At 40.1% G+C, this 12,372-nt stretch overlaps 2 protein-coding genes across 4 annotated transcripts in view; one reads left to right on the forward strand and one right to left on the reverse strand.

Annotated features, from left to right (window-relative positions):
* The window catches only part of NOSTRIN (nitric oxide synthase trafficking), a 63,396-nt gene extending 51,307 nt beyond the window's left edge, over window positions 1-12,089 (forward strand). For 2 of the 3 annotated variants that reach the window (XM_021924370.2, XM_003907568.5), the window contains 6 exons: window positions 2,871-2,979; window positions 4,210-4,298; window positions 7,038-7,163; window positions 8,308-8,422; window positions 9,447-9,536; window positions 11,868-12,089. In XM_021924370.2, the coding sequence (XP_021780062.2) occupies window positions 2,871-2,979; window positions 4,210-4,298; window positions 7,038-7,163; window positions 8,308-8,422; window positions 9,447-9,536; window positions 11,868-12,004 (666 nt within the window). In that variant the 3' untranslated portion in view covers window positions 12,005-12,089. The remainder of the gene's footprint in view (window positions 1-2,870; window positions 2,980-4,209; window positions 4,299-7,037; window positions 7,164-8,307; window positions 8,423-9,446; window positions 9,537-11,867) is intronic. The other variant, XM_021924371.2, reaches the window with a different exon arrangement.
* The window catches only part of SPC25 (SPC25 component of NDC80 kinetochore complex), a 63,994-nt gene that overhangs the window by 21,457 nt on the left and 30,165 nt on the right, over window positions 1-12,372 (reverse strand). The gene's annotated exons all lie outside the window — the stretch shown is intronic.

Below are 12,372 nucleotides of genomic sequence, written 5' to 3' on the forward strand. Positions count from 1 at the left end.
GCAGAAAGAATTCCTGATAGCGTTTCCCTGGGTCCTCTGCCATATTTTATTCAGGATTTCAAGCTCCCGATTAGGGGTGTCACTCTTCTCTGATACGGAGAACAAGCCCACTGATTATGTTCTCCATAGGGTTAGAAGTACAGCCAAAGCTGACCTTCCTAGACCTCTGATCAGGCAACAGGAGATGAGGGTAGAAGGGAGAGGCGGTTAGATCAGGCACAGCAGTAAATCCTGACTGGCTTTCCCTTTCCCTACCCTTCAGAGAGCAGCAAATGACCAGCTACTTTTTATTGAGTCTTTTTTTTCCTACCCTGGCAAAGGAGAAATATATTAGCAATATCAATGTCTGTTCAATGCAGAAACAAGGTAGAAATGGAAGTGGAAATGATTTGATTACAATGGGGAAAGCTCTTTTTTTCTTCCAAATAATGTAGGCAGGGCCTGAGATGGAAAAATGTACAATAAAATAAATCTACTATTTTCTTCCAAAGAATAATAAAAATGCCCCTATCAAATAACTTGTCAGTAAAATGAAGATTATTCTCCTTGAAAATTTGACTAGGGTTCTACCAAAGTGTAAGGAGGCAGCCATGATGACTTCTCATTTATTGGCATGTTCAGGGAAATTTTTGGTTTCTATAAAACTTCACTGTGTCAGAACTCACAACCATGTATCTGTCGTCCAGGAGAAAGGACTGTGTCTCAAAATGAGTGAATAGTATTTTCTTGACATCTATAAGGCAAAGTACCCCCGTGTCTGACTTTATAGTCATTGTAAGTGTAGGTTGGTTTTTATCCAGTGTTACGAAATTTACATGGACCAGGGACAACAAAGAGACCAATCTGAGTGCAACACTTGGAGGGCTGGTGACCTGGTGAAAATACTTGTAAGGTTACCATGAATGCCGTTCAAAAGATGGTATCTGTAATTTTATATGCCTCCTCCAGTACTGACCTTCTTCCTAACAAATCTTTAGAAGAGAAGGACAAATGTGAGAGTTGAATGATGGCAGTATACCCCATCCTGAAACTGACCCAGGAACAATCTATACCTGGAAATACATGTTTAAGCAAAAGATGTCCCCAAACAAACCAAGAGAAGCCTTGGACTGGTACGGGAGCTATGTGATGACTAACATTCCTTCAACAGGGAAGGACTAATGGTTTTAGTTAGGCATCTTAGCAGTTCAGTCAGAGTTTACTAGGGGGTGTGATGTCAGCTTGCGCCTCAGCTGTAGGCTGACATGTGAAAGGGTGGTAGAGAATTTGGGGTCAGCTTGGGCCTTCTTTTATTTATCTGTGTCACGGGTAAAATGAGGAAAATAAAACCAACCATTGAGTTGTAGGAGTTGCATATAATAAATAATATAAAGAAACTTTTATTTATTTATTTAATTATTTTGAGATGGAGTCTCGCTCTGTGGCCCAGGTTGGAGTGCAGTGGCACAATGTCAGCTCACTGCAACCTCTGCTTCCTGGGTTCAAGTGATTCTCCGGCCCCAGCCTCCCAAGTAGCTGTGATTACAGGTGCACACCACCACACCCAGCTAATTTTTTGTATTTTTAGTAGACACAGGGTTTCACCATGTTGGCCAGGCTGGTCTCGAACTCCTGACCTCAAGCAATCCACCCACCTTGGCCTCCCAAAGTGCTGGGATTACAGGTGGGAACCACCGCACCTGGCCTAGAATATAAAGAAACTTTTGTAATGTGCAATGCAAAATATGTAAATAAAATATTTTTATCTGTATATGTTTTTATAGAGGCTATTCCCTTTGCTCTAAATCCTCACACTTCTTGTTTGTGAAGCTCCATCTAAAGGTAATCTCTCAGCCGGGATCCTAATTTTTCTCCTTCCTTGTCAGAGAAGCCGGCATCCTCCCCTCCCACCTTGAGTCATTAGTTTCCCCTCTTTCTCCATGGGTTTCTGTCCCTCTGCCACACTCATGTTTAGCAACCTCCTCACTCCAACCCTACCATCCTATTCCTTTTTTTTATTCAATCCTTGAAATAATGCATGTGAAAGCTCAGCTATCATGAATGATTCCTCATAGCCTATGTGATAAAATTCCTACATCAGCCCTAAAATCTAGCCTTAACTCCCTGAACAATTTTTTCTTCCACTATTTTTTTGCTCATGCAACAGGTGTCCTTATTGTTCCTGACACATTTCTCACAGTCCTCCCTCAGCCCTTTGCTCCTGTCATTTCTCCTGTCTGGAGTGCCCTTTGCCATCTTTCCTTGACTAGACAGTTAACATCTTCTTGCCTCCTTGAAGCCGTCAGCTGCCTCCACTTGTGGTGTCTGTACCATTCGTGAATGCATGTGGTCTTGTATTGCTAGTTTCTTTCATGTCACGCTTCAAGGCCTAACTAAATCATAAACCCATTCTGGGCAGAGCATATGTGTTTTAGCTCACATCTTCCCAGTACTGAGCCAACACAGAACTCAGTCAAAATGTCTTCCACTCCTGAGGCAGTCATAGCCCGAAGCACATACATGATATTACATTTGGGCCATTAAAGGACTCTAACTTGAACAAAGGTAAATAAGGAAGCAGTAAGTATACAACAAATAGATTTATCAAGAAAATGAAATAACTGTAGCAAGGGTCCATCCTCAAAGAATAATTTGCTGTATTAAAAAGTGTTCGGCCATGTGACTTACAAGTTGTGAACAAGGAGGTATTTTCTTATTCATCAGGTCTAGAACAGGTAGAACGATGTATGTAAAACTGAAGATTATCCTGCTTAATTTTTTTTTTTTTTGTAAAGTTAAAATTAAATGCAGCCAGTGGAAGTCTCAGTATGGACAGGGAATAGCAACTCTTACTTCTTCCCCTTGTTAGACATCCTTCTTTTTTCCTAAAGGAAGAAGATCCTAACAGTGCAATGGATAAAGAGAGACGAAAGTCTTTAATAAAACCAAAATTATTGAGACTGCAGAGAGACATTGAAAAAGCCTCAAAAGACAAGGAAGGTGTGTAACCATCTCTTTGAATGGCCAGAAAAAGGACCATATTATGCTCAGAGGTTTCATTCGGAGTTAGGATTAATCTGCTTTTGCTATTTGGCAGGGGTCATCTCATTTAAAGAACCATATATCAAACTTAAATTGTGTGAATAAAAAAAAAAGAAGAAGAAAGCCAAAAAAAAAAAAAAAAAAAAAAAGGAAAATCACATTTTGGTCTATTTATGAAACCTATATAAGTATTATACTACTATTTTCAGAAATGTAGCATTTTAACTGTGTTTCTGAAATTGGCTAGAATGAGAAATAATGTTTGGTTTAGAACATGGTAAACCAGCTGTGCACAAGAGTTTTGGAGGATTTTTTTGGTTTGTTTCTTTTGACTTTTGAAACAATGTAAAAATCATTCAAATTAAATTCTGTACGTAGAAGTTAGGCATATTAGAATGTGAAGCAGCTCTAAAGCAACATGGATGACAAAAATGACTCCACATTTGTGGATCTGATGTCTACACAGTAGCTTGTTTTATATGGATCGCAATAACTCATTGCAATGGAATACTAGAGAGCAAATTCAAGATAGAAAATATTTAGTGATGTGAATACCATAATGAGGAAGAAGCCAACATTGTGTAAATGTTAGCAATCGCTAGAATGGGTCAACTGAAAGAAATTCAAAGTCTCATCTGGAAACATAACAATCAAGATGCTTTAAGCACCAGCATTTCTCAAATTTCATTAAGTGAAGAGAAAGGTAAACGAACAGTTCATTTATCATTCAGTCAGATTTATTAAGAACTACCTGCAGAGACTCCCTCAGCCATTTAAGAAATCCTACTGGTGGCTGGGTGCTGTGGCTCATGCCTATAATCCTAACACTTTGGGAAGCCAAGGCGGGTGGATCACAAGGTCAGGTGTTGGAGACCAGCTTGGCCAACATGATGAAACTGTGTCTCTACTAAAAGTACAAAAATTAGCTGGACATGATGGCACACACCTGTAATTCCAGCTACTCAAGAGGCTGAGGGAGGAGAACTGCTTGAACCTGGGAGGCAGAGGTTGCAGTGAGCCAAGATCATGCCACTGCACTCTAGCTTGGGTGACAGAGCAAGACTCCGTCTTAAAAAAAAAAAAAAATCACTGGTATCACTCCTAGGCTTCCTTTGAGAGTGACTGACTCCCAGCTGTGTCCCACTGAGACAGTGTGAAAGGTGACTGAGAACATTATTTCATTTTCAGGCCTGGAACGAATGCTTAAAACATACTCCAGCAACTCCTCCTTCTCTGATGCAAAGAGCCAGAAAGACACAGCAGCGTTAATGGATGAGGTAAATGTTTGCAGAGTGCAGTTTCCTAGATTTAGTGATGAAAGGGTTATTTTTAGAATACTTGTTTCTGGTCCGCTTGGCCTTGTTTGCCTTTCCTTTCTCATGACATAGAACAATCTAGTGGGAGAGCTTATAAGGTCAGCTTCATAAGTCATTTGAGGGATCTGGAAAAATCCAACTACCTAGAAATGTTTGCTTTGGTGTCCTAGGAAGCGTGTCTAAAATAGTATTCTCTAAAACAGTCATTCTTTAAGGGCCTAGAAAACATGTGCACTTTAACCCAGTTAAGAAAAGTGACAGGAAATACAGGATCTGCATTCAGAAAGGCCTGTATTTAGATTTAGCTCTGCTGTTTACAGGGACCTGGGGCAACTTTAGTGTTCTCATCTGCAAAATGGGGATATTGGTACTAACCTCATGGGGTTTTTATGAGGGTGAAATATTATTTAGTAAATGCTAGCACAATGCTCACAGGAGGAGCTCAAAACTAGTAATTTTTATTAAGACGGTATTTTCCATTCATCCCTCTGCTGATCTCAGTTATCGGAGAATAACAGGAGAAAGTAAAGACGTGGCTGCACAGAGGGAAGAGGGCTGTCTGGGGTGTGAGGCAAAATCTTGGGAAACCAGGAGCAACTTTGGAGGCGAAGTTCTTTGAGGGTGGGAATTGGGGTGGGGAGATGGTAGAAGAGGCAGGGAGGTGGGCCTCCTGGCCTTTGTGCTGAGCGTGTGAACTCTAGCCCCAAAGACTGGGGAGCTAGATGGACATTTTGGCCACTTCAGAGGAACCCACATGAAAGGGGTAGTTAACAAAAAGCTGATGAATTTTACATAGGAATAAAAATGAACAGATATATAGCACCAGTGTGCAACATATGGGTTTCTGCTGTGATTAGAGATCAGGAGTGGACTGGGGTTAATCTGAGACTCATTTAAGGAGATAAATTTTTTAGCAATGTTTTGAAGGATACAGGAATCTGGGTGTTTTCTTTTTCTTGCTTATAGCCTAACTTTCTTGTGAATGTAGGTACCTGATAATTGTACCCAGATTGGCAATTTCAATAGTTCTTTGGTGAAAGAAGACAGATGCAGTGAGGTATCGCTGACCTAGTGTTTAGATAGGCTTTCTTGAGTAGGGTGCTGTTGCAGAGACAAGCCTGACACTTCTTAGGAAAAGAAAGGCCTGCATTGTGTGCACTTGGGAACAGAGGTCTAACATACCTGCAATGACCTGTGGCTACAATTTTTATGAAATTATAAAACAGACTGTAGGACATTTTCTGTGACCGCACAAACTGTTAACTATTCAATGCAAATAACATGTGCCAAAATAAAGTCATAAAAAGCATTTCATGATGCCATTGGCTGTCCTTGCACAGAATTTTGTCATTGTCATTACCAGCATACATGTATTAGGGTCATCTGGGTCCTCTTGCCTGAAGCATACAGTGGAGGACAAAAGGAGGGAGAGGATCTGACCCCGGAACTTCTGGTGTTTATGATCCAGTGAAGGAGCAACTGTGAACCTTTAAGTGATGACTGCCAAATATCCGCATGATTTCATTACGCATGCTCTGCATCTGGGTAGACAGAAACTAGTGATACTGGTAGATTTTGTGTCACCCAGGGAAGGTTTCTAGGATGAGGAAACTTTTATTTAAATTCTTCCTTATTTCACTGTATCTTGGTCCTTGAAGTGCCATATTTGAATCAAGAATGTTCACAAGCAATGTCAGAGGAGAAATTGTTGAGAAAATTGGAGGCACTTAGATTAAATACTGTCTTTAGATACCAGAAAGAGGGCCACATACAAGAGGAACTAGATGTGCTCTATGAGACTATCAAGTGAAGGTCTAAATAGAAGGCATGGGGGAGCTTTTAGTTTTGTCTTAGGTAAGCCTGCACCACAATGTAGTGGATTCCTCCAACGATTAGAGACCTTCTCCATCAATTGGATGTCTTCTGTCCATGGTTGTGACACCCTGGCAGGGATATTAGGGTTAAGGAATTCCCATGCTGGAGGTGTAGGGGAGAGAGGGATAATGGTGATGAGGGGGCTGGGTAAGCAGGACCCTTCCAATGCTTAGATTCTGTTATTTAATTCACTTTGGCTGGACCCAGCCTGACAGGGTAATTATAAAGTTTCTAGTTCAAGGTCAAATCAAGAACAGACAGACACTAGGAGTGTATCTTTAGTTTGACTTAGTATTTTTATACTCAAATACCCTAGAATATTGTTCCCAGTTTCCAGAAGTATTCCTGTAAACTTTGTGGGTAATATAAGACTTCACCTTCTCAAAGAACAAACGAACCTCACATTCAATTTCATTTGATTCTATTGATGTTAACTCAATTCTGTTCACAAGATTGAGCACTGATGGCTCACTTTCTTCACAGACCAGCAAAAATCTACCTTCTACAATCAACACTTATTCCCTTTCTCATCCCTCAGCAGAAAATTGAGTAAAAGCTCTTCATTGCCATAAAATACTATTACCAAGGTTTCCTGTTTACCCCCAGAGTACAGAATGAGACACACTCAACAACTAAAACCACCCTCTAGACTGCTTAAAGAGTTTATTCCATTTTTTTTTCCTTCGGCATTTTCTATGAATATCTGTATGAGTTAAATGCGTACTTTTCTAACCTTTGTTATTTTGAAAGTTATTCTGATATTCCTGTACAGTTGTGCCTCATTTACTAGAAATTTGCTCACATGGCCAAATGATGTATCCACAGAACAATTTGAAACTAGACCTTTTGGAAGCAAACTCCTACAAACTGTCATCAGTGTTAGCAGAACTTGAGCAAAGACCTCAACCCAGCCATCCTTGCAGTAACTCCATCTTCAGGTGGAGGGAAAAGGTAACATTCAAGGAGACTGGTTGTAAGTTCTTGATTGGGCCTGCTGGGTGGAGTGGCTTAAAGTAGCATCAGGGCAAAAAAGATATTAGGAATTCTATGTGATATTAATATTCATACACTTAATAAGATAAATGTTTTTATTTCTTTTGAGCACAACAAGAGCTAGACACAACCGAATACACTCTGTGTACACCAAACTTCTATGAGGAGCTAAAAAACACTTTCAATGTCTTCTGGCTCATCATACCTGAATTTTATCCTTTGGATGTGCTTTTACAGTAAAATTTCTATTAAATTGTATTAGTCTCATCTGTTTAACATGGTGCCTAATGCAGATAATGCATCAGTACAGCTCTGAAATTCACATACACCTATTTTCCTAGTGCTGCACTCCAGGAGTGGATGAGCAGGTGAACGTACATGGCAGCTATTGCTTGTGGTTACTGATCAGAAGGGGGAGCTGTAATCATCTTGTGAAGGGACGGTTTTCTAAGAGGCTCAAGAGCTCAAAAACAATCTCAGTCATTTAGAGGGTTGTGATCATTTCACTTGCATTAAGCCAACTAAAGTTGTATTTGTAAAAGTAATGTTATGAATGTTACTATTTGACCTAGACACACAGGTTAGAATTGGAAACACAGGCTATAAAGTACAGTAATTGTTTAATTTTGAAAATATTAAGGCTTCAACTCAAAACTGAAACACAGTAGGGCTTAGAAATCTATTGAATTATTTATACCCCTCAGTTTAAAAACTTCCAGTCCAGGCGCAGTGGCTCATGCCTATAATCCCAGCACTTTAGGAGGCCGAGGTAGGCAGATCACCTGAGGTCAGGAGTTCCAGACCAGCCTGGCTGACATGGTGAAACCTGTCTCTATTAAAAATACAAAAATTAGTCAGGCATGGTGGTGGGCACCTGTAATCCCAGCTACCAGGGAGGCTGAGGCAGGAGAATCACTTGAACCCAGGTGGTGGAGGTTGTAGTGAGCTGAGATCATGCCACTGCACTCCAGCCTGGGTGACAGGGCAAGACTCTGTCAAAAAAAAAAAAAATCTTGAGGAAAACAGCTACAGAAGAGTTAATTTTCATGAATGTTTATGATAATCGTGTTATAAAATATGACTTTTTATACCATTTGAACAGGAGCATACTCATAGCTATGTGAAAATATCTCGGCCTTTTTTAATGAAGAGATTAGAGAGTATTGTGAGCAAAGCATCTTCTGGTGGGCAGAGCAATCCAAGTTCTTCAACTCCAGGTAATCCCATGCCCACAATCTTTTTGGCCTGGGTCCTACTGGCAGGGCACATTGCTACATTTAAACTTTATTTTCAGAGCCACTTTGACCTGTATCTGTTTAAGGAAATTTATATTTCCATCGGGACTGATTAATTTGTTAGACTCTGTAGCTTTATGTAAAAATGGGAGAAGTTAAGAAGAGTAGAGGGTTGGGAAAGTATTTTATAATATGAGAAGTTGCCTCAGATATCAGATGGCTGGCATCCACCTTATTCAAATGGCCTGTTATTTGCCATCCACATAATCACACTTAAACCATTGTGAGGAGCTTTGTCACTCTGTCTCCATAGCCTCCTCCAAACTCCCATAAGAAGCCTGTCCTCTCTGCGAGACACATAGTGATCCAGGTGGTTTGCCAGGGCTTGGACTCATGGCCTACAAACCCCCATTAGCAGTCATCTGACTTCAGTCATTCGTGCACCCACACACCACACTGCTCTTCATCTTTCAGCATACACACACATGTCACTGTCCCTGCATGTTCAAGTATAATTACCATAATCTTGACTATCTAGTTTTTTAAATTAGAAATTGGTTAAAAAAAAAGAACTTCAGTAAAACCAGGACATTATGGTTCACACGATGTATTAAGGAGTCACCGCTGCATTGTTTGAGAAACAGTTCCATACACAGCTAGGGATGATAACATGCACATGCCCCAAATATCCCCTATTTATATCTGAATGGCAAAACTGGTGAATGTTTTCTAAAACATGCATGCAATGTTTTTCTCTAGACTTACTATTTCATGTATTATAATATAGTTTTTGATTATATAACATATGCAGTCCATACATATAGAAAGTGCATCATAAATGGTTTTTGAATCAAGGAATGAAATTATGTAAAATTACAAACTTTCCTTTTGAGAAAAATTTAATATATTGAAACTCTGCACCACACTGTTAAATAACCAAAGAGCTTCAGCTCATATTCATTTGCCTGCTAACACAGCATAGTAATTACAGCTTAATCTATTTCAGTCCCTGGTGCAGCCCAGCTCAGCAGCAGACTTTGCAAGGCCTTATATTCTTTTCAAGCCAGGCAAGATGATGAGTTGAATTTGGAAAAGGGTAAGAATCATTCTCAAATATTTTAATTGCCTTCCCATATTGAGATTCTTAGCATGAATAAAACCCTGTCTTAGTGTGGCAGCCTTAAGAGTTACTACCATGTCAAATCAGTTCACCCTTCTTGAAAGATAAGCACATCTAAAACAAAAGCTCGCATAATGATAATAGCTAACACTTATTCTGTTTTCTATGTGCCAGTCATTGTTGCAGGCATATTGTCCAATTTAATATTAATGAAACCCTTGGAGGGTTTTATTGGTTATTCCCATTTCATAGCAGAGGAGACTGACACACAGAAAGGTTAGGTGCTTTGGCTAATGCCACAGGCTGTGGCAGCGCAGGATTTGAACTTGGAAACACAGCCATACTCCTAATCACAATGCACACTGGGGTAGAATGTCAGTAATGGAAAGTGATTAGAGGTGTACCCCACCTTTTTATTTTTTAGAAGCTAGACATGCAGGAATGTGAAGTGACTTCCTCTCTCAACTTAGTGAAAGTGCAAATTCTAGAACCTGGGTCAGCTGACTCCCAGCTTAGTGCTGGTCTCACTTCTCAGAAAAGCTTTTTATGTCCAGTCTAAAGAGTAAGACCCCCTTCTTTGTGTCACAGAGTTTTACTTAACATGGAAAGGTGTTATATAGTGGCTTTATAATATAAACCACAACATTATTAAAGAAAAAAGTCTCCAGCCTCAACCTTCATTATGTGTCCAGTTAGAAACCACGTTTGGATGTTAGTGCTAAGACAGAGATCTGGAAACGGAAGGGTTAGTGAGAAAGAGTAACGTTGTGGGAGAAAGTATATTATCCAAAACAAGAACACGGCTCCCAGAGCCAGTGGAAAATCAAGATACATTTTGTAGCCAAACGACAAGGACACCGCACATTTGCTATTTATTGGGTGTTTCCTTTGCAGCATTTGCCAGTCATCTCTCCCCAGGCAATTACTTTTCTTCCTATGTGAATAAAAGACATACTTCCCAGATGCCACCTAGAACCCATGGATGCTGCATTTGAGTTATATCATTCACAATAAATTGATTATCTTGTTTTCAGTTCTCTGCTGGTTGCAAAGCCTGCTTACACTTTATATTCTAAGTAGTTTCTTTCAATGAAACACGACATTGGAGGCTTAGGAAAGCTGGCAATACAATTTGAAATCATTTGTTGGAATTCTTGTTAATAGATTATGTCAATTTACTGACCTGAGAGAACCCATTAAAGGCAGAACTTAGAGACTGAGAATGATCTCCTTTAAGAATAGCGATTTATGACTAAGAAAAGACAGAAAAGGAGTTAATAGTCTCCTTTGTCTTAGAAAGAGAATTGCTGAGTAAGAGTGAAGGGAAGACTGAAAAATCACCTCAGAATGACGCTAAAGAAAAAGAAGCTCTTGGATCCTGAAGGGGGCAGATCTTTCTACTTTTATGACAAGAGCCATGTTTCTTGTCCAATTTGCTATGGAATTCTCTTTATTTGAATCATTGCTTTAAAAAATATTGTCTCCAAATTGATGTTGTATTAAAGTTGGCTAAGTTGTTGAACGGGGAGTTACATTTCTATGCAAAGTTGTGAGTTAAGCTTTTGGACTATGAAATCAGGTATAATGCAGAGGCATTGTCTTGATCTTAGGAAAACACTGTTGGTGAGACATACTTATAGCAGCCAACATGCCAAAGTATCATAAACACCAGCATGTGAAACCCTCAAAGTATGGACACCAAGAAAGACTTTGGTGACAATCTATCAGCTACATAGAAAGTGAGCCAGGCAGCGTAAGGATATATGACCCAAGGTGATTTTTTTTTTTGAGACAGAGTCTCGCTGTGTCGCCCAGGCTGCAGTACAGTGGTGTGATCTTGGCTCACTGCAACCTCCACTTCCCGGGTTCAAGTGGTTCTCCTGCCTCAGCCTCCTGGGTGGCTGGGACTACAGGCGTGTGCCACCACACCCAGCTAATTTTTGTATTTTTAGTAGAGACGGGGTTTCACCATGTTGGTCAGGCTGGTCTCGAACTCCTGACCTTGTGATCTGCCCGCCTTGCCCTCCAAAGCGCTGGGATTACAGGTGTGAGCCACCACACCTGGCCAATCCTGTTTTTAAGCAATTATTTTATCTCAGTTGTTCATTATCTTACTCTTTTTAGTATCCTCTGGATTATGCCTGCTTTATACACAGGTGTTTGATACATTTGGCTTCATCTGAATCAAGTGCAGAAAATGACACTACCAAGTAACTCCTTGAAGCAGAACCTCCTTAAAACTCTTATCAATCGGGCTGAGGCATGTGTTCATATTGCAGAGACCCATTTGTCTGTGTATTTTCACAGGTGACATTGTGATTATACACGAGAAAAAAGAAGAAGGATGGTGGTTTGGATCTCTGAATGGGAAAAAAGGCCATTTTCCTGCCGCTTATGTGGAGGAGTTACCTTCAAATGCTGGCAACACAGCTACAAAGGCATAAAACAAGACTCTGAACATACTACCTTCACACTCTGTAACCAACAATACAATGTGGTTCAAATAAGAATAAAGTGCTATTATCTTTACAGGTTTTTCTTTTGAAATGGATGGAGTTTTACCTGCAAGTCACAGCACTTTGCATTCATGATTATTAGCTTGAAACAGTCAGCTAAAAGATGGATGGGTGGAGACAGACAAGGAAGAGGCTCCTTGGTTCCTAGAGTTTCCGAATTCTAGGAGACCCTAGAGATGATCCAGTATAACCCCTGGTGTCACAGAAAGAGACTGAGTCCAAGGTGGGTTCAGCTGCTTGCCTGAAGTCACAGAGTTATCTGGTAGACAACAGCAGTGAGGACTTAGATGTCTTTT

This window comes from Papio anubis, chromosome 10, assembly GCF_008728515.1.
Source record: "Papio anubis isolate 15944 chromosome 10, Panubis1.0, whole genome shotgun sequence".
In the NCBI taxonomy this organism is placed as follows: domain Eukaryota; kingdom Metazoa; phylum Chordata; class Mammalia; order Primates; family Cercopithecidae; genus Papio; species Papio anubis.